Source organism: Pteropus medius, unplaced genomic scaffold (assembly GCF_902729225.1).
Source record: "Pteropus medius unplaced genomic scaffold, Ma_sr-lr_union100, whole genome shotgun sequence".
Classification (NCBI taxonomy): domain Eukaryota; kingdom Metazoa; phylum Chordata; class Mammalia; order Chiroptera; family Pteropodidae; genus Pteropus; species Pteropus medius.
Genome location: NW_024349801.1, coordinates 26612052 through 26635832, shown reverse-complemented (window position 1 = coordinate 26635832; position 23781 = coordinate 26612052). Strand labels below are relative to the sequence as shown.

At 33.1% G+C, this 23781-nt stretch overlaps 1 protein-coding gene across 4 annotated transcripts in view; it reads right to left on the bottom strand.

Annotated features, from left to right (window-relative positions):
• TTBK2 (tau tubulin kinase 2) overlaps positions 1-23781 on the bottom strand; it is a 117588-nt gene that overhangs the window by 84740 nt on the left and 9067 nt on the right. For 3 of the 4 annotated variants that reach the window (XM_039888375.1, XM_039888373.1, XM_039888372.1), the window contains exons 2-3: positions 5731-5866; positions 1297-1444 (exon numbers count right to left, since the gene is read on the bottom strand). In XM_039888375.1, coding sequence (XP_039744309.1) covers positions 1297-1444; positions 5731-5799 — 217 coding nt within the window. In that variant the 5' untranslated portion in view covers positions 5800-5866. Of the gene's footprint in view, positions 1-1296; positions 1445-5730; positions 5867-23781 lie in introns of those variants that run through there. The other variant, XM_039888374.1, reaches the window with a different exon arrangement.

Sequence of the window (23781 nt, the reverse complement as noted above, 5' to 3'; positions counted from 1 at the left end):
GGCTGAGAGTAAAACAGATCTCCTGGGATCTGTGACCTCAGAAAGAGGTAGCTCCAGCTGCACCTGTTTGGTCTCTATGTCACTGAGCTGAGAAAAGCTCAAAAGAAATAAGGAGAAAGGAGAAAAGGTGAGAAAAAGAGAGTGCCATCTTTTCCCCTATTCTTCTTTCTCCAATTATCCATTTTTTTCTAGTAGTGACAATGGGTACATATCCACTATCTTCGTGATTTCCTAGGTTTCAGGAGAGCTTGGTTTGGGCTAAAAAGAAAACTATTAAACAGAGTTATAATTGTTTTAGCATCATCCTCTACTCAAATGAGCCAACTGGTAGACAAGCTTAAGGCAAAGGGCAAAATTAAAAGAACAGACATTGCAGGAATACATAATAAGCATTTCATTAACTTAATAAACAATTTACTAGAATCTGAAACATCAAGCATTGAAAAAGAGAACACATTCACTCTAGAGACTATTCAGCCATGAATTTGAGGCTACACAGTATTTTGTCCTTGCTATTTCTATCAACTATAGTTATTTTCACCAATTATAGCAACTTTCTTTGCTCTATGTTGGTACTAAATTCCTTTAGATACTCATTAATGTTCCATAACAATATCTAACCTTCTAGAGCTTAATAAGATGACTTAATGTGCTAATCACCCCTATTTAATTTTGATTCAGACAAAACATTTAAGTATCGGTAATATACTATGTCATTAAACTGAAAATGCAAAGATGAATGAATACCAGCTAGCAATGTATTCAGGGTTTTACATCACTGAATCAGTGCCAGAAAAAAAATTATTTATCCTTATAGTAAAAATAAGAACCCAAGTAGTAAAAAGGACCTCAAAAATAAGGACAGCGCCAGAAAGAGTTCTATGAAACTGAAGTTAATGAAATCAACACATAACAAACTATTATTTTTATTCCACCTGAAGTGTGATTTGAAGGCAGCTTCCTTCATGTGATTAAAGCATGTTTAACATCCAAAGTCGTGAGTAGAAACAACTCGGAGGAATTTATGTTTGGTTATTTAAAAAAAAAAAAAAATTTTTAGATAATTCCCTCTCTCTCATCCTTATTCGCCATGAAAGGGAATTCTCAAGTCCAATTATTCTAAGCAATCAATATTTCTACTACTAATAGCTAATGAGAAAATTTCCAAGAGAAAAATGCTCAGCATATTAATACCAATCTGACACCAAAATATTCAATTAATAGAGAATGTAATTGAGGTTCAGAAAGATGACAATAAATTATAAATTGTTTGGTATATCATACAAAGCAGCTTACCTTGTAGTTTTTTCAATACAGCAACCTCCATTTTGAGAACTTGCTTTGGTTGTTGAGCTGATTCCACCTTCAGGGCAACATTTTCCCTGGTAAGCATGTCCAAGGCATCGTAAATTTCTCCAAAGCCCCCACCCCCAATCTTCCTCAACTGCATAGGAAATAAGAACATACACACACAAAATTACTAGAAGTTTCTAACTGAAAACCAATTAATCTCTGATATTTAATATATAATATATAATTTTACTATTGTTATTTTATGATAAAAGAGCTCAATATTATTACATTAACCATGAACATGCCAAGAAGAAAACAAATGGCTAGAAGTAACATCAGAATCTTTTCCAACAGGTTTGTCCACAAAAAGTAATAAAGTTTTTTCAGCCGCGAATGAATTTAAAATGTGGTCTATAGTCAGTTTCAGAACTGTCACAAAAAAACAGTATCTGAAAGCTTCACTTCTCACAAACACCCCTTAACAACCAGATTTACTGTTTTAATTCTAAGGCGATCATTTGAAGACTTTTTAAACCATGAAATCTTTTTGCCATGAAATCTTATCTGGAAACTGGTTGAGATGTGTATGTGGGGAGATTGGAGATGGGAGTAGGGCAGCCAGAGCCCAGCCCTCCCTGCACCATTTACTCTCCTCTTAGAGGCACCAACCAAGCTCCAAAAAGCAGGTGGATAGCTCTCCTGTTCTAAAGGTGGATAGCTCTCCTGTTCTATCCCAGAGTTCATCACATATCAATATGCTCAAATAAGAGTGAACTCTAATCAAATTAAACACTTTGATCAAACACTTAACATTCTTTCTGATAAAATGTTGTTAACTGGGAAAATATCAGGATCTCTGTCTCAGTATTATAAACAAGTTCTGAAAAGCTAGTGACAACTGAACCTGTAGAACTGTGAGAAACTGGAGTAGGAGGAGGATGGATAATATACTTCAAGCCAGATACAACATGCAATTAGCTTTCTTCTATTTCTTGAAACTAGGTCTTCACCTTACCACATTATCAAACATCTAGGATGTGATATAATGTAGGTAGTCATCATTGTACAGAGTCCTAAATCCTAACCACCCCAGAGGCCTTACCTCAAGTCCTACTTCTTTTTCCACTGGGTCAATACAGATTACCATAGGATGATTTCTTTATCTTCTGAATTTCTATGGGAATTATTTGCTTCATCATTTAATTAATCATTTTACTAGGCTAAATACCTCAGATAGCCCTTGAGTAAATACAACATCCTGCTTTTTAACTCTTATGTTGTTTAACTTTCAATTGTCAATGTCCTAGCCCCCTTCAGTAAAACTAAGCTTCTTCAAAGATAGGCACACTCCATCTATTTTTTGTTTCCTCCATAACATTTGGCAAAGTGTTAACTATATAACTACTACTAAGCAACTATTCATTGCTTTGTATATACAAGCCATAATCCTTCCTCATTCTAGTTTGGTGATGAGAAGAAATACCATGAGGAACTCCTGTATGATCTTGGGATAAAAAAAAGTTCCAGAACTTAATTTCAGTTAAATAAATTACTCTTTGTTGAGCCCTGATTGGTACTTACAATTCTTTATATTTTGTTCATTAAACAAAGCCTAGTGTAACTTAAAAATCTCATAACTGGTACCATAAGGACATCTTTCTAATTGTGGACTGTGATAAGAGGTGGCTTCATGCTTTACCTCACAAAAGACCTTACTAAATGATGTCCAGGCTGAAGTAAGTGATTTTGTTCCTTGGTCTATTCCTATAATGTCATCTGAACAACAGTAGAGCATTAATTTTTTATTGAGATTGACAAAGCCCTAAGACATCAATGCTTATGAGGTAAAGAGACAGAGGCAGTTTAGTGTAATGGGGGTGTGATGATTAGGGAAAGAATCAAGGAAAGGTCTGTGGTAGCTGTGTTTTCTAAAGATGGCCCTAACAATACCACTCACCCTTTTTGCTCCTCTTCAGTGTGACTTTGCCACTCCCCATCAAGAGGTAGAGTTCATTTCCCCACCCCCTTAAATCTGTGTGAATCTTGTGACTGCTTTAACCAACAGAATATGCCAAAGTAACACTGTACGAGTTGAGATAATAGCCCTTAACCAGCCTTGTAGCTTCTGTGTCCTGTCTCTCAACAGCCAGCCACCATGGCATCCTGAGAAACCAAAATCCTTGATGAGGTCCTAGAAAATGAACCACTAAGTTGGAGGGTGAGGGAATTAAGTATCTCCAAGGCACCAACAAGCCATGTGGAAATGAATCTTCCAACCCAACCAAGCCTGCTAGTGCCATATGGCTAAGAGACAAACCACCCAGGCAAACTCTTTCCGAATTCCTAATTCACAAAATTGTGAGCAAAATAAATGAGTGTTTTAAGCCTCTAAGTTTTGATGTAGTTTATTACATAACAGTAGATAACCATTCTTAACAATGAGCTAGTGATTTCTCACTAAAAATGTCACCATGCCTTCCAAATTTGGGGAACATGTTCCACATATAAATTAGCTCTAATTATCAGGACAGAGCAACTAAGCCAGACATAGCTTCATTTGTCACTTCCTGATGTGTACTGGAGAACAGCCAACCTTTATCGCAGCACTTAATACAAAGCTCTCACCAAAGCAACACCCATTCCTGACTTACCTAAAAGATTATCAATTGTTGGAATCTCCCCACACCAGTCCATGATAATGGCATGGTCCTTTCCTTATATTTACTCAAGTAAAATTTCAAAGTCTATTGATTTGCCTAATCAGTAAAATACTGTACCACAGAAACAAAACTTTTATTTCTAAATAAATAATTTTCTTTTTACAATATTCTGATAAATTAAGGAAACCATAAAATACCTTTGCTAAACCTGTTAAATGGAAAAAAACTTTGTATAACAAAAGACTAGGTAGCAATAAAATATATTTAAATATATCCAAAAAGAAAATAGCTACTTTAAGAGGAGGAGAGATGGCCAATTCCAAGTCTAGGGAAAGGAAGCCATCAAAGGACTATTAGGATCTGTTAAAAGAAGTCAGCAGGCAACTTGAAGGGTGTCACCTTAGTTAAATGAGACAATTTGAGCATCAATAAGGATAAGTAGTATAAGAGAGTGTGTTTAAATCCATGAATTCTTAATTATATATTTTTTAAATCTCACTGGTCACTTTTGGACAATGCTAGGGAAGAAATTATTATTTTGAAAACTGGTAAATTAAGAAAAAGAATCGAGTATTAATCAAATTACATCTCGGGGTAATCTAATAGTTGATGAGAAAGTTTTCTTTACAGATGTACTTCAACTAATAAATGAAAGAATGCTAGAACATCACCAATCTGCAATCCCTAATGAATTAATAGACCTAAACAATGATGATACATAGTACAACACCACAAAAATGATGGGCAATAAGACATTATGTGCCTCCAACTGAAAGTTCACAATACCCTTTAGAAAAAAGGTGCCTCCACCTCAGATTAGAGCTGAACTCAGATGTAATCAAGACTGACTCTCTCTCTCTCTCTTTCTCTCTCTCTCTCTCTTTCTCTCTCTCTCTCTCTCTCTCTCTATATATATATATATACACGCACAAATATATAACAATTTAACAATGACAGAGAAACATGTTAACACCACATGGAAGCAATCAGAAAAATCCAAACCATGGGAAATTCTACATGCAAATGACCTAGTGTCCCCAACAAATAAATTGTAAGGAAAAAAGAGATAGATAAAAAGTACCTAGAAATTAAGAAAGGAACTTAAGTTATGTCAACCAATTACAATATACAGACTTGATATGGATTTGATTCAAACTATTAAAAACAATTTACAAAACAATCAAGGAAATGTGAAAGCTAGAAGCATACTTAATGATATTAAGAAATAATTACTTTTTTAAGTGTGATAATGACATTATGATTATATTTTTAAATGAAGTCTTTATCTTTTAGAGATACTGAAGTACATACAGAAAAAAATGCTAAGGGAAAAGATTTGCTTAAAAATATTTTGGGAGAGAAGTTAAAGAGATAAAACAAGATCGATCATAACTTGAGAAATGTTTAAGATGGGGCACGAGTACATCAAGATTCATTATATCAGTATCGTTATCTTTATTTACACTTACAATTTTCCTTAATAAAAAATTAAAAAATAAAAAAGAGCAGTTCATTGTACTATACTTTTTTATTTGTTCTTTTCCTAAGTACACTTTTATTTACCTTACTAGCTATCAGAGGTTAAGAAAATTTACTACTACATGAAGCAAGAAAAAGAATTAGGTATAAACCAAACAATCATATTAAGGAAAAAACTGAAAATAGCTGCTTTAGAAAGCAATATATGTATTATTTCCTGATGAAATGCTATTTTTATCAAGATACCAAAAATCACCCTCCTAAATGTGTTCTCTCTCTCTCTAAGATGTATACTCACCACTTTCCATCTTTCTTTGACCAGGATTCCAACACTGAGGATATCCGGCTGCTCTCCTCCTCCACTCATTGCAATTCACTGATATGATAGAACGGCTACACAGGCATCCAGCTCGCAAGGGTGGTTTCCATTTAAGCTAAAACAAAAGAAACAGCAGCAGCATATCAGGGCTAACTAATTAAGACAAACATTTCAGTAACAAATAGCTCTAATAATCCTATACATTAAGTAGGTTGCTTTGTTGGAAAAGAGGGGGACCCACAAACTCAGTTCCAAAATATGTTTAGTGCATATTTTTGAAAAGTACTTACCTTTCCATTACAGATATCCAGTGCAATAGCTAGACATAACAAAAACGTTACAACACAGATGTAATTTACAATAGCTGAGATTTCTAGACTATAGAGAAAGAAACTATGGTGTCAACAGCAGCTGACCCAGACAGATCACTATCCTAAGTACTACATATTGCTAAAGAAAAAGATATGGTATCTAATTTACAACAGCTTATAGTTTAATAGGTTATAAGTCAGAGCTTATCACCATCTGAGCTAATAAAATTTTAATGTTACAAAATGCGCTTAAAATGCATAGGAAGTCTACAGCCACGCTACCCTGAACAAGCCTGATCCCCTCTGATCTTGGAAGCTCAGCAGGGTTTGGCCTGGTTAGTACTTGGATGGAAGACTACCTAGGAAGACCAGGTACAATAGGCATAAAAAATAAAAAAATAAGGGATTGTAACCTGACAAGGTCCTTGCAATCTGTGAGGTCAACCAAGGGTTGCCTTGCCAAAAAAAAAAAAAAAAAAAATAAACATGAGCTACAGAAAAGAGCTGTTGATCAAACTCAATACAATGATATTGTAAAAAAGAAGGATATCAATAACATGAACAGCACACCTGTAGAAAATGAAAAGACAGCAGAAAAATATGGCCTAAAGCAGATGAAAACCATGACCTAATATTAAAGGACAAACTAAATAAAAGAAAAAGAAGCCTTAAAACAACATAAGTCATTAGAAAACTCTTAAATGAGAGAGCGCAGCAAAAGGAAGACATAAAAAGAAACCTGAGCAAACTCAGAAAAAGGTCAGAAGTGAAAGAAAAAAATGAAGACTTAACTAGAAGAGACATGAAACAAGACACACCATACAAATAAGGAAGAAAAGAGAAAATTAAAAAGAAAACTTAAAAGTTAAGTGATAAATAAAAGGTAAATACAAAATACATATTATAAAAGCCCCCCAAAAAGGAAATCAAAGCAAAGAAATAGAGCAAATACTAGCCACTATAATTAAAATATTTTTCTATAAGTATTAAAAAGGCTAAATCTGCATGTTGAAACAATATACCACATACGTATGAAAACAACTCAGCAGCTCAAAATCAAGACACAGTCTAATAAAACTACTGGGTTTTAAATGGGGAAAAAATTCATTGGGCACCTATGCAGAAAGTCCAAATTATTTATGATACAAAGAAAATCATACTGAAGACAGACATTGGCATAAACACTTTATATTAGTAGACAATGGAATTATATATTTAAATACCCAAAGAAATAAAATGTGAGCCACAGAAGTTCTATTTTTTCAAACTAATCTTCAAGGCTAAAGGAAACAGTTATGAACACAGAATTAAAAGAATATTTTCCCCAGGAAATGCCCCTACCTATTATGTAGGAATCAAATACATAAAAATCAAGAAATTGTGGTAGAAGATTTGGCATGAGGATTGGCCTGAAAGGGCCTAAAAGCAATGATAACTATAGGAATAAGCACCACGGCCTCTAGACTGTAGATTCTAAGCATCATTTCCCGCTAAAAATTATCAGGGCTCCTTGGAGAAATGGCTTATTCCAGGTCTGGGACAGGAAACTGTGCAAAAAGAAAATATAGGACATCTTGTCAAATGATAAAGCAAAAATATTAAAATACTACAGGCAAGTCAAAAGGAAATATAGACAACTGAAAGGATTCTCACTTGCCAAAGATGAAACAATTTGAGCATATACACGACTGGTGACTGCAATGATTGGAAAACATGAAAATTATAAAGACCTAGAAGTTCATAATGACATTCAAAAAAGAAAAAGAAAAAAAATTCCTCTTTGGTTAATTTTGGAGGTTGCCAGAACATAGCTATTTATTCTGAAAACTGGTACACAGAAATAATAAAGAATTTTACCTGCTTTTCTGGTATGAACAATAATTCAGAGAAACCAAAGAGATGATAAGTGCAACTTTTTCCCTAGGGAATAATCACAGATAATAAATGCAGAAGAAATGACAGAATTAGAAAAATCACTTAGAATTAGAAATTCTAATCCCTGGTTAAATAATAAATCTAGGCAATGACCATCAATGGCCTCTAATAGCATAAGTTAAAAGACGGATGCAGAACTTTAATATTGAAGGATCAAGCTGAACCCATTGATCAATCTCACTAAAAAGGACAACGAAACATAAGTGCTTCCTGAAATGACACAACAAAATTTTCTCAGTACCATCTATAATGTCTCCTGCAATTCTCCCCGCCACAAGAACCTAAATCTAATCAAGATTCTAGATTTAATTATCAGTTTACAAAAATAAGGGGAATAGAAATACATGTTAAATGTCAAGATGAGAATATAAGGAGTTTAAATCCATGATGCTGGATATCGTAAAGGACAATATGACCCAGCTTCTCTAACAAATAAATGGCATAGGAAATAAAAAAGCTACCACTACATATCACAAGAAATTATATATCAATCTAAGGCCATAGCTGGCAAGAAATAGAAAAACATCTTTAAGCCTTGAAAATAAAAAGCATTGTCAATCCAGAATTCTGTATTCAGAGAGAATATCCTTCACAGATAAGGACATTTGCAGATAAAGGAAAAGTAAGACAATGTGTTGTTAGCAGAGCTGCCATGAAAGAATTACCAAAGAAATTTCTTCTGAGCAAAGAGAATAGAGGGAAACTTAGAATAACAGGAATGAGGAAAGAACAACAGAAATCTATGTAAATATAACAATATTAATCTCTTACATTCTTTAAAATACGCTTGACAGTTAAGAGCAAAAATTATAACACTGTCTGAAAGAATGGCAATGTACATAGATATAACTGATAAGATTACCACAAGTAGGTGGGATATTAAAGAGATCTATATAATGGTGATTAGGTTTCTGCATCTACTCAGCATGGTAATATAATAATTCTAGTAGACTGTGAAAAATTAGGTAGGTATACTATTAACCCTAGAGCAACCACTTAAAATAACTGTACAAAAAACATAATGAAAAACAACAAAAAAAATAAAGTAGAACACCGAAACATGTTAAGATAATCCAAAAGAAGGCAGAAAAGGAGAAATAAAAGAACGAAAACAGGGGGCATAAACATAAAACAAATAATAAAATGTCTGCCCTAAATCCAAATATATCTGTAATTGCTTTAAATATAAATGGCCTACAAAATTAAAAATAAGAAAATATAGTAAAGAAAAAACTCACTGGTAGAGACAAACATTTAGTAAAATTGGTGGCTCATCCACTTATAAAGCTAGCACGAAGGTTAAAAGACAAAAGTAGTAAAACCATTTATATTTACAATAATTATGGGAGATATACACACACAGAAAGGAAATATAAAATATGATGTCAAAAAATAAAATGTGGGGGTTGGTAGTGAGTAAATATGTAGTACTCTTAAACTGAGTTCAAACTCAACCATCAACATAAACAGACTGCTATAAAAGTAAGTAAATATGAACCTCACTGTAACCATAAACCAAAAACGTGTAATAGACACAAATAAAGAGAAAGGAATACAAGCCTAAAACTAAAGAAAGTCATCAAAGCACAAGGAAAAAGAACGAGAAGAAAAGAATAAAATGGCAGTCAGTACATACCTATCAATAATTACTTTAAATGTAAATGGACTAAATACTCCAATCAAAAGACAAAAGGATAGATAAATAAATTTCAAAAAAAAAAAAAAAACCCATCCTTATGCTCCCTACAAGAGACTCACTTCAGACCTAAAGACACAGAGACTGAAAGGAATGTAAAAAGATATTTCGTGCAAATGGAAACAAAAATAAAGCTGGGGTAGCAATACTTATAAGAGACAAAATAGACTTTAAATGGACTGTAACAAGAGACAAAGGACATTATATAATGATAAAGGGGTCATTACAACAAGAGGATATAACATTGTAAATGTCTACAACCCAACACAGAAGAACCTGAATACACAAAGCAAATATTAAGACATAAATGGAAAAATTAACAGTCATACAGCAATACTATGGGACTTTAACAGCCAATTACATCTATGGATAGATCATCCAGACATAAAATCAGCAAGGAAACACTAGCCTTAAACAACAGATTAGATCAGATGGACTTAATACATATTTCAGAACAGTCATCCAAAAAAGAGCAGAATACACATTCTTTTGAAGTGCACAATAGAACATTCTCCAGAATAAATCACGTTAAGTCACAAAACAAATCTCAATAAATTTAAGAAGACTGAAATTATGTCAAGCACCTTTTCTGACCAAAATGTTAGAAAGGAAATAAAAATCAGAATAGAAATAAATGAAATAGAGACTAAAACCATAATAGAAAAAGATGAATGAAACTAAGAACTAGTTCTTTGAAAAGATAAACTAAAATGGTAAACTTTTAGCCAGAGAGGACCCAAATAAATAAATCAGAAATGAAAGAGAAGTTACAAATGACGACACAAAAATACAAAAGATCATAAGAGAATACTATGAACAATTATACCTCAACAAACTGGACTAGAAGAAATGGATAAATTCCTAGAAATATACCATCTTCCAAGACTGAATCACAAAGAAACAGAAAATACGAACAGATCAATTACTAGTAACAAAAGTGAACTGGTAATCAAGAAACTCCCAACATACAAAAGTTCAGGACCAGATGGCATCCCAGATGAATTCTACCAAATAATTAAAAAAGAATTAATGTGCATCCTTCTCAGATTATTTCCAAAAATTAAAGAGGAAGGAATGCTTCCAAACTCATTCTATGAAACTAGTATTACCCTGATACCAAAACCAAACGAAGACACTACAAAAAAAAAAAAAAATTGCAGACCAATATCCCTAATGAACATAGATGCGAAATTTCTCAACATATCAAATTCAACGATAATACATTAAAAAAATCATACCCTATGATCAAGTGGGATTTATTCCAAGGATATAAAGATAAATCGATATCTGCATATCAACTAATGTAATAAACCACATTAACAAAACAAAGGATAAAACTCATTATGATCATTTCAATGCCTGCAGAAAAAGCATTTGACAAAATTCAACATCCATTTATGACTAAAACTCTCAACAAGAGGAAACATACCTCAACATAATAAAAAACAAACCATTGAGGGAACATACCTCAATAAAGACCATATATAATAAATCCACAGCCAACATCATACTCAATGGTGAAAAGATAAAAGCTTTTCTCCTAAGATCAGGAACAAGACAAAAATGCCCACTCTTATCACTTTTATTCAATATAGTATTGGAAGTCCTAGCCACAATCAGACAAGAAAAAGAAATTGGATAGGAAGAAGTAAAACTGTCATTATTTGCAGATGATATACTATATACTGAAAACCCTAAAGACTCCACCAAAAAACTATTAGAACTAATAATTCGGTAAAGTTGCAAGATATAAAATATAAAGAAATCTGTTTCATTTTTATACACTAAAAATGAACTAGCAGAAAGAAAAATTTTAAAAAACAATCCCATTTACAAATTGCATCAAAAAATGTCAATAGCTGGGAATAAATTTAACCAAAGAGAAGAAAGACCTATACTCGGAACACTGTAAGACACTGATGAAAAAAACTGAAGGCAACACAAATACATGGAAGAATATAGCCTGCTCATGGGTTTAAAGAATATCATTAAAATGTCCATTCTACCTAAAACGATCTATAGATTCAAGACAATCCCTACCAAAATATGAGTGGTATTTTTCACAGAACTAGAACAAATAATCCTAAAATTTATATGGAAATACAAAAGACCCCAAACAGCCAAGGCAATCTTTAGAAAGAACAAAGTTAGAGGTATCATACTCCCTGATTTCAAACTATACTACAAAGCCATAGTAGTCAAAACAGTATAGCACTGACACAAAACACAAACACAAAGATCAACAGAACAGAAGAGAAATCCGAGAAATTAACCTACACTTCTGTGGCCAATTAATCTATGACAAAGAAGGCAACAAGAATATACAATGGAGAAAAGATAGTCTCTTCAATAAATGGTGTTGGAAGAAGTGGACAGATACAAGCAAAAAAATGAAGCTGGACCACCTTTTTATACCATATACAAAAATAAGCTAAAATGAATATACTTTCTATAATAAACTCACTTAAAAAATGACATATATAGGTTAAAAGCGAAGGGGATTCCCACTATTTCTCCAGTTCTCTTTACTCTCTAAACAGTAGTTTAATCCTGACTCATCTGCATACACCAGCAAAATGTTGGTGACATTTTTGTAGCCTAGCCAAACAAATTAACTTACATTATTTTGCTTCAAAGCAGACTGAATGTGACTTCACATTAAGACAATATTAGCTACTACATGGAAATACATCATTAACTTTAATCTCATCCAAGTATAATTCACCAGTTTCCAGAATTTCCAGTACAGGACCCTATTTGATATTTAGCTCTGTATTAAATCTTGAAATTTTTGCCTGTCAGTCTACATTGCTTTTTTAAAAATTACACATCAGTTTCTTTGTATAACTTGTGAGTTTCATGTGATGTGTTTTCTTTGTATACATATCATTATAAACTTATTTGTAAATTTAAAAAGCAAAGGAATGAGAATAAATATACCATATAAACACTAATCAAAACAAAGTTGCAGTACCTAAAATATTATAAGATAATGTAGACTTCAGAGCAAAGAAAATGACCAGAGATAAATGGGGACATCACATAATCACAGAAGGGCCAATTTACAAAGAAATTATAAATGTATATTCATCTAAAAAAGAGCATCAAAATATATGAAATAACAATTAACTGAAAGGAGAAATAGACAAACCCATAATTATAATTGGAGACTTCATCACTCCTGTCTTAAAGAAATAAGCAGAATATCAGCAAGACTATAGAACTGAACAATAGTACTGTGGTATAATAAAAAATATATTCAGTCTTTATATTTGCTCTATTAATCTTTACAGTGATAGATTTATCTCTAGTTCCTGGCAGAGTTTGGCATTTCTTGAGTGATAAGAATGTCTGTTATGTTGATGAGGTGACACCTCCTAAATTCAGAATGGGGAGTTAGTCACCAGAAAGACCAATCCTGTAAGTTCAGAGGGTTGGAACTTTCAGCCCCACCTCCCAAACTCTGACCTTCCTGGAGAATGTAGATACGAGTTCAATTACACGGACAATGATTTAATCACTCATACCCATGCAATGAAATCTTAGTATTAAAAATGCTAAACAACAGGCTCAGGGAGTTTCCTGGTTGGTGAACATACTGATGTACTGAGAGGGTGGCACACCCTTAATCCACAAAATCAGAAGCTCTTGTGCCTGAAACCTTTATAGACTTGCCCTAAATACCTCTTCATCTGGCAGTTCATTTATATCCTTTATAATAAAATGGTAATCATGAGTATAGCATTTTCATGAGTTCGGTGAGTTGTTCTAGCAAATTACTGAACCTGTAGGAATTTGTAGTCTGCCAGGCGAGGTGGCTTGGGGACACCCAGGACTGACGTCTAAAGTCTGCAGTGGGGGCAGTTTTGTGGGACCAAGCCCCTTAACCTGTAGGATCTTCACTAACTCTAAATAGTGTCAGAATTAAGCTGAATTGTAGGATATCCAGTTGGCTGGTGTCAGAGAACTGAATCAGAATGCAACTATCAACCAACTGAAATTAATGACATTTACAGAACACCCCACCCAACAAAATCAGAATATACATTCTTATCAAGTGCATGTGGAATACACACCAATAGAGACCATGTCATATCCTAGGTCACAAGAAAACCTTAAGAAATTTAAATGAAATCATACACAATATGTTCTCTGATCATAATGGTATTAAGCTAAAAATCAATAGCAGGGAAATAATAGAAAACTCTACAAACACTTAGAGATTAAACAAAAACATCACAGCTGGTGCCTATTTCTATAACTAAAATTTTATTGGAACAAAACCATGCCCATTCATTTATGTATTGTCTGTGACTGCTTTTGTACTACCAGGCAGAGTTAAATTATTGCAACTGAGTATGGCACTCTGGCCTATCATTCACTATTTGGACTTTTAAGAAAAAGTTTGACAATGTCTGTACAAAATAACCCAAAGAGAAAGTCTCTAGGCAAATTAGAAAATATTTTTAATTAAACAAAATTTTTTTAAAAAAACATCTAAAAAATTTGGAGGGTGTAGCTAACACAGAGGTCAGGGTAAAAAGTATAGCATTAAAAGCTTATATTTAAAATGAGAAAATGTCTCAAATTAATCACCTAATCTTTCACCTTAAAAAGTTAAAAAAGAAAAAAAAGGGACAAAGCAGAAAGTAGAAGTCAGTGAAATTAAAACTAGAAAAACATAAGGAAAAATCAATGAAACCTAAAGCTGGTTCTTTGTAAAGATCAATAAAATCCATAAACTTCTAAGAAAACTGACAAAAGAAAAAAACAAAATACACAAATTATCCATATTAGGAATGAAACAAGTTATCACCATAGACTTAACAGTTATTAAAAGTAACTTAAGGAAATATTATGATCAACACTATACACAGAAACTGGACAACAATGGACTGGTTCCTCGAAAACCACAAACACAATGATTTACGCAAGATAAAAGGAATAGCCGGAATAGTCCTATTAAAGAAGGACTGGGCAAGCAAGATTGGTTCAGTACTCAAAAATCAATTCATATAATCTATCAGATTAACAGTCTAAAAAAGACCACATGATCTATCATTTGATGAAGGAGAAACAATTGACCAAACTCAACAGGCATTCATGATATAAACTCTCAGCAAACCGAGAATAAAAGGGAATTTCCTCAACCTGATAAAGGGTATCTTAAACTGCTTGAACTGATCAAAAGATTTAACAAAGTTCCAAGTTAAATCCAAGCAAAAGCCTTTATACAGACAAGCTTATTCTAAAATTTATGTGGCTAGGTAAAGGAACCAAAATACCCAAAACATTTTTGAAAAATAATAATAAAGTTGGAGGATTCACACTACACGATTTTAAGACTTACTATATTGTTATAGTAATCCAGTTAGTATGCTATGGGCAAAGGGATAGACATGTAGATAAAGGAAATAGAAAGAATCCAGAAATAGACCAACACAAATATGACCAATTAATTTTTTAGCTATTTTTAAGTTTAGATATAATTCGCATACCATAAAGTTTATCATCTTAAAATATACGAGATTGTATAATTATTACCACTATCTAATTCCAGAACATTTTCACCATCCCCAAAAGAAATCCCATACTTATTACCCATCACTCTTGATCTCCCCCTTCCCCAGCCCCTGGCAATCACTAATTTTATTTTGTCTCTATGGATTTGCCTATTTTAGGCCAGCTAATAGTTAACAAAGATGCAAAGGCCATTCAATATAGAAAGGATAGTTCAAATAAATGGTTTTGGAACAATTATATGTCCATATGTAAAAACTGAACCTCACTCTCAACCTCACATACAGACCTAAATCTAAAACAGAAACTCTCAGCAAATCTTTGTTAGAAAAAAACTTGTGAGCAAATCTTTGCACAAAGAGTTTTGGACATGATACCTAAAGTACAATTCATAAAAGGAAAAAGCTGATAAACTGAACTTTAAAATAAATTAAAAACTTTTATTCTATAAATGATACTATTAAAGTGAAAAGACAAGGTACAGACTGGGAGAAAATACTTACAAATTACAATATTCAATCAAAGGTTTGATTCCAAATATAAAGAAAACACTTAAAATTCGACACTAAGAAAACAAATGACCCAATTTAAAACAAGGCAAAAGACAGACACTTCACCAAAGAAGTATACTGATTGCACATTAATACATGAGAAGATGTATGAAATCAGTCTCCAAAGGTTACATAGTATATAATTACATTTATGCGACATTCTCAAAAAGAAAAACTTAAGTGAAAAAGAATAGATCAGTGGTTGCCAACAGTTAGAGGTGGGTGAGTGTATGAATATAAAGGGATAGTATGAAGGAGTTTTGGGGGGTTAGAGCTATTATGAATATTTATGAATTATTATGATTATTATGATGATATAGAGAGGGTTACATGAATCTATACATGTGCTAGAACTCATAGAAGAATCAAAAAAAGTTATTGATCTTATATTTTTTAATTAAAAAAACAATTTATAAAAAGAAAATCCATAATTATCTGAAAAGGCTGGGGTGGCTCCATATTGTAGTGGTTAGCACATCTGCTTTACATGCAGAAAGTCCTAGGTTCACGCCCCAGGTGGAGCCATGGAACATACCCTGTGTGTGCCAGGCCCAGGGTGTGCCAGGCCCTGGGTGCACACCTCGAACGTGTGAGAGGAGATGCCCCGCCTTCAGAGATCCAGTTCTTAAGGGGAAACGGCAATATCCATAGGTCAGGGGTTGAAGTCGGGGGGGTGGGGGGAAAAAAAGACTAATAAAATATTCCCTCCTTTTCCAACTGTGTTATCTGTATGAGGCCATATTTTCTTCATATGCTTCAAGCAAAACGACATATTGCAAAAACTAAACACAGAAGTATGAGAATACAGCTGTCCTCTATCATGCCAGATAATAAAGAGACTTGAAAAAATATAAAGCAGTGCCATTCATTTTAATTTGTTTCTGTTTTGAAAAACAGTTAAAATAGTTTTATTATTTTTAAATAAATATATTTAAAATACTGGTTTTAACTTTAATACAGTAAGTATCATTAGATATATTTTAAAAAAAACTCTTTAGGGTCCTTGATACGTTTTAATATTTGTAAGAGGTCCTAACACTAAAGAGTTTGAGCCTAAATTATGTTATAGAGATCTATATTTGAATCCATTTTTCCCTATTAATATTTTGATTTATGGTATACAAAGTTATTTGAATGAGCAAACTTTTTAAATTCTACAATCTGAACTTTTACCAATCATTCTTTCAATAAACAAACATTCGATGAGTACCCTGCCAACAACTATGGGAATACTAAGATGAGTAAGTCATGATCCCTAGCCTTTAAGACAGAGTGGCTCCAGATGAGATTTTGCAAAGATAATGCTATTGATAGAAAACCTACATGAATTTGAATATGTTAAGAGAAGACTTATACAACTGACAGGAAAGTTTCAGACTGAATTACTGATTAGGAAACTAACTAAAGAAAAACACAATACAATTAGCTTCAGGAAAAAAAAAAGACTAGTGTAGGAAAGAAAAGGTACTCATACTATATATATCTATACCTATATAGATATGTTTCACAGCTTAGATATCAAAAGCTCTTACAGAGTTATATAGCTAAAACTCTGAATACTGCCCTAACCAAAATTAAGATATAACATCACTGGAAAAATAGGAAGCTGTGGTAGGAATGAGATAGGTAGTGAAAAAGCTAAATCATCTTCCATTGTAGAAAGCCAGAGTGAAGAGATCAGAAGACTGTTCTTTAAAGAAATACATAGAATCGTTCAGCTTTTAAAATCATGTGCAAATCTAACTGATTGAAAATGAAAACTAAATTTAAAAAGCAATAGGCAGAACATTTAAACATGAAAAGCTGATCTTTATGCTTTAAGTGAAATAATTATAAAACAGTATATATGTATATATGATCCCATTTCTATTAAAAAATGTGTACACATAAATTATACATAGAAAAAAGCTGAACTAATATTTACCAACTACTAACAATATTTATTTCTATATAATATGATTATTTTCTCGGGGAAGATTCCTCTTCTGTAAACCTATTATAGCAAACATGTATTTTGACAATAAGAAGAAAAACACTATTTTTAAGTTACGAATTTTAATCCTCACTATATAGTCAAATCATTTTCAACAAAGATGCTGAGATCATTCAATGGGAAAGAACAATCTTTTCAACAAATGATGTTAGGAAAACTAGATACCCACATGGAAAAGAATGAAGCTGAACCCTTTATACCTTACACAAAAATTTACTGAAAATGAAGCAAAGAACTAAAAGTAAAAACTGAAACTATAGAAGTCTTAGAAGACTACACAGAGGAAAAGCTTCACGACCTTGGATTTCAAAATGATTTCTTGGATATGACACCAAAACAAAAAATATAAATTGGACTTCATTGAAATAAAAAACTTTTGTGTAAGAAGGACACTATCAACAGAGTGAAAAGGAATGGTTGAAAATATATGCAAATCATAAATCTGATAAGAGGTTAATATCTAGAATATATAAAGAACTCCTACAACTCAACAATAAAATAATATAAAGCCTGATTTTAAAATAGGCACAGGACTTTAATAGTCATGTCTCCAAAGAAAATAAGAAAATATTTTCTTTGGTCAATAAGCACATGGAAAGATGTTCAACAGCATTAACCACAAGGGAAATGCAATTCAAACCACTTTATACTCAATAGAATGGCTTACCAAAAAACAAATGAATAAACAGAAAATAGGTGTTGACAAGGATGTAGAGAAACTGGAACCCCTGTGTATTGCTGACGGAAATGTAAAATGCTGCAGCCACTGTAGAAAACAGTATTCCTCAAAATATTGAACATAGAATTATAATATGATCAAGCAATTTTACCTCCGAGTATATACCCAAAGAATTCAAAGGAAGAACACAAAAAGATATTTGTACACCTATGTCCATACCAACATTATTCACAACAGCCGAGTGTTCAACCCAAGTGACATATGAATGGATAAACAGAATGCAGTACATACATACAATGGAATCTTATTCAACCTTAAAAAGGAAGGAAATTCTTACACATGCTACATGAATGAACCTTGAAGACAGTATGCTAAGTGAAATAAGCCAGTCACAAAAGGTAAAATATATGATTCTATTTACAATAGGTATCTAGATTAGTCAGATTCTTAGAGACAGAAAGTATTTTGTTTTGTGGTTATCAGGGACTGCAAAGAGGTAGGTAATAGTGTTTAATGGGAATTTAGAGTTTAACGGGTACAAAATTGATTTTAGGAAGATGAAAAAGTCATGGAGATGGATGATGGTAATGATTGCACAACAATATGAATGTACTTAATGCCACTGAATTGTACACTTAAAATGGCTAAAACAGTAAATCTTATGTATATTTTACCACAGTAAAAAAAAAAAAAAAAAGTAAAAAAAAAAAAAAAAGTTTAAATTTTAAATAAGACTACTAGATACCATTCAGATATAATCACAAAAGCTAAATAATTTTCACTATCTCACTTTAAATTACCAGTGGAAAGATCATAGAACAAAGTATCCCAGGTACAGTCCTTCAGAATACGGAAATAAATCTAAGAATACACCTGTTCCAATTAGGAACTGAACCCTAAGAAAAAGCCCAGAATCCTTTAAGCTACCAAGGTATATTATAGACTGCTTCTAAAACGGCTCCCAATGAACTCCATCTTGTGCTACTGAACCTCTCCCTTGAGTGTGGGTAGATTTAGTGACTTGCCTCTAATGAACAGAATACAGCACAAGTGATAGATGTCACTTCCCAGATATATTATAGAAGACTGCAACACCTACCTTGCTCACATTCTCTTTCTCTGGCTCTTCCCACTTGCTTGCTCTGATGAGGCAAGCTGCCATGCTACCCCAAGGAAAGACCCACATGGCAAAGAACTGAGGGCAGCCTCTGCTAGCAGCATTATATGATTCTACTTATTATAATAAGTCCAACAGCTCGCAGGGAACTAAGGCCCTCTGTCCAACCACCCGCAAGGAACTGAATCATGCCAATAAACACTGGCATGAGCTTGGAAATAGATCCTTCTCCAGTTGAGCCTTGTGATGACTACAGTCTACCTTGACTGGAGCCTGTGACTGACCCTAAAACAGAGTACACAGATGAGTCACACCCAAAATCCTGACTCACAGACACTGTGAAATTAATAGATGTTGTTTTAAAGCACGAGTTTTAGGTAATCTGTTATGCAGCAATAGATAACTAATACACTAGGCTTTGTTGGAATGGGGCAATAGTTTCCAACGTTGTACCTGAACCGCAGGTTCTTTTTTTATTCCACATCATGGATTATACTGAAAATTTAATGTAATTTGACTGCAGCACCAATGCTGTCAAATAATTGGGATTAATTTTTTCAGTAATGCTAATAACTTAAAAATAATCAATCTCGGTGTAATAAAACTAGATACTGCAAGAAAGAAATGAAATAAATTCCTACTTGGCAATATCCTCAATGATCTAAAACAAGGAATAAAGAGCATACTAATGAATTCAGAAAATGATGCTAAATCTGGAGGTGTTACCAAAACAGATCCAAAGAAGATAAAATTATGGACAGAACATACTAAATGGAGATTCAACTTGTAAAATAACATATGGTGAAAAATCATTTGAAACACTTGCTAGACAGAAAAAGATTGAGAAGAAAACAGCCAATAAATTAATAAACGCCAACAATCCCCAAGAATACAAATTCCTTGAAGATGAAGACTATATCATAATCATTACATTCTGTGCCATAACCAAAACTTATGAACTTTGTAGTTTATCAATAGATAGATATTTGGTGAAGTTAATTAATCAGCTGAAAATGAGACATCAAACCATATATAATTTAAAAGTCATATAAATGTACATATACAAATATAACAAAAAGATGAAAGGAAAATGAAAAGTAAACAGAGAATGAAAATAAGAATGAAGTACAAAAGGCAAATGGATAAAAAATAGTATAAGAATTCCAAAAACATAAACCATATCAAACAACACTTAAAGAAGAGAACTCCTTATATGAGCATTACTTGAAAAATTAACATAACACTGCAGTGTGTTTATTGTCTTCTAACTCCAGGGGACTCCATGCAATATATAGATTAAAACTTGACTTAACTAAATTTGAATCCTGGCTGTGAAACCTAGGGGTCCATTACTTAATGTCTCTGTGCCTCAATTTCCTCATGTATAAAAAAGGGATAACAACAGTGGCTAAGGATTAAAAGTGATAATATATGATATATATAAAGTGTTTATTGCAGTGCCTGGCATGCCACTATGCTCAATAAACAGTAGTTCATCATTCTGCATGCTTCTTAACCAATAGAAGGAGGAACAGTCACATTTACAGATATAATACTATCTAAAACAGTCTCTGTACTACTTGAATGCTGATGAAAGAAAATCATCATGTTTGCATGGAGGCCAAGCATTTAAACCTATTATATAACTACTAATTAAATTCACTTAAAAATGTTTTTGTCAGCAAGAGAAAAATTATTACTCTACAACTATGATTATAAATTAAGTTACAGCATTTGCATTGCTATAATTTTGCCTTTAAAGTTAATAGAAAGATTAGATGATCAAAAGGGGAATAAAAATAAAGCAATGCTACCTACTATTTCTAGATTGGAAAAAGTATAAATTAGATCCCAAATGTGTTTTGACTCAAAACAAATTTTGGGGACCCACCTACATAAAGGAAGAAAGCATTATCGTAGTGAATATCTAGTAAGAAATTCTTTAAAAATAAAAAATTTGATTCTCATATACTGCTGGTAGGAAAGTCTGTTGGAAAATAGTTCAGTATTATAAAAACAAACCAAAAATATGTTCACCTTGTGACCTAGCAACTCTCTCCAATACATATATCATAAAAGCACTCTTCTCTGATGTGTACCAGGGAACATGTTCAAAGTGTTCACTGTCACTGCCCATAAATGCCAAAAACTGAAAATAACCCAAATGTCCAGCAAGAGAAGAATAAACTGTAATAATACAGTAAAACAAGTATTAGTTTCCTACTGCTGACACAAGTTACCATAAATTTAGTGGCAAAATAACACAAATGTATAATCTTACAGTTCTGGAGATCAGAAGAGATCTGGCTTCCACTGAGACTAAAATTAAGGTGTCAGTTAGCTATGCTCCTTCTATAGGCTCTAGGGGAGATTACTTTTCTTTGCCTTTTCCAGCTCCTGGAAACTGCCTGCATTCTTTGGCTCATGGACCCATCCTCCATCTTCAAGGCTAGTAGTACAGCATCTTCAAATCTCTCTGACCTCTGCTTCCATCATCACATCTCCTTACCTCTCTCTGACAAAATATATATGTCTCCCTCTTATAAGGTCCCTTGTGATTACACTGAAGCCACCTGGATAATCAAAGATAATCTTCTCATCTCAAGAGCCTTAACTTAATCATACCTACAAAGTCTATTCCGCCATATAATGTGACATACTCACAGGTTTCAGGGATTAGCACACGAATATCTATGAAGGACTACTAATCTAGCTACCACAAAAATGATACCAAAATGAAAATGAAAAAACTATGCTACACTGAACTACATGAATGAATCTCATGTAGTTTTACATGTCATCATTTAGAAAAATTAAGCAAAAGTATACATATAAGTCCTTTTATACAAAATTCAAGAATAGGCAAAACTAAACTATGTTAAATGGGATGCAAACATAAGTAGTAAGTCTATAAAGAAAAACAAGGACATGATTTTTCACAAAAAATCACAAGAATGGATTCTTTTGGGGTCAAGAAGAGGGATGAGGTCAGGAAGGGGCTTCTAGGATACCAGCAATGTTCTATTTCTTGACCACTTGGCTTTCTAATTGTTCTTTAAAGATATGGTTTATGTACTCTATGATTAATATTTCTTATACAAAGAACAGTAACAGATAACAGTCATATAAACCAACAGCAGGGAAAGCCAGACACAGAATAGATTAGGCAACAACCATCTAGCAGTGTGATATATAGTGGAAAACTGTCTCGTCTATGCAATGGTGGAAAGCCAGTTAACCTGTGAGTTGAGCATGGGATAGAAATCTAGGTTCAGAGCAAAGAAATGGGCTTAGAATCACATACACAATTTACAAAGTCTTCCTAATATACTATAAATTTCTTGAAGTTGAGAACAGAACTCTACTTATCTTTGTATTCTTAGTAGTAGCATACTTACCACAGAACAATCTTTCAATAAATGTTTGACGAATGGAAGAATGAATGAACTATCTCTCACCTCCTATATGGCTGAATGATATTAAGTAGTCCTCAAGCAAATAAACCAAAGCCACTTGAAAATCCAATACACAGTCATTCAATAAAATTTTTTGCCCTTGATTATTTCCAAATTATTCTTTGAAATAGAACACATAATACAAAAACAGAAATTTATAGTAATTCTCTGGATTTAAAATGTAAAAAATATACAAAGTTAATCAACATCCAATTATAAAGGCCAAGTGCAGATGACAAATAAGAATTGGGGGAGGTTAATGTGGGACAAGATGATCACACAAAGTTTCTGAGAGGAGATGGACAGGATTTATAGTGGTTTGGTAGATTGCAAAGTATTCACAAAGTCCTCCCATTCCTCTCTACACATCCCTATACAATATGAACTTGCTGCAACTCCCAACAAAAGGTAGATTTTCTTTCTCCATCCTGAAAACTGGGGGTAGACTCTGTGACTTGCTTCGACCAATGGGACATCAGCAAACATGAAGCTTGAAAAGCACTTATGGAAACTTGTCCTCTTCTGTTGGTTTTAAAACCTAGATTGTGAAGAAACACAAGCTGCCTCACATAAATGAGGCCAGACCAGATCAAAAGAAGAACCATTTGGCAGAGCCTAGTTAAACTGCCAACCCATGTAATAGTCAACTAATAAATGATTACTTTGCCTCTGAACTTTGGGGTGGTTTGTTTCAAGGCAAAAGCTAACTGACAGAGGAGGTAAGCAAAGGCACAGAAGAAGAAATGAGTACAACATACAAGTGCACGGGAAAA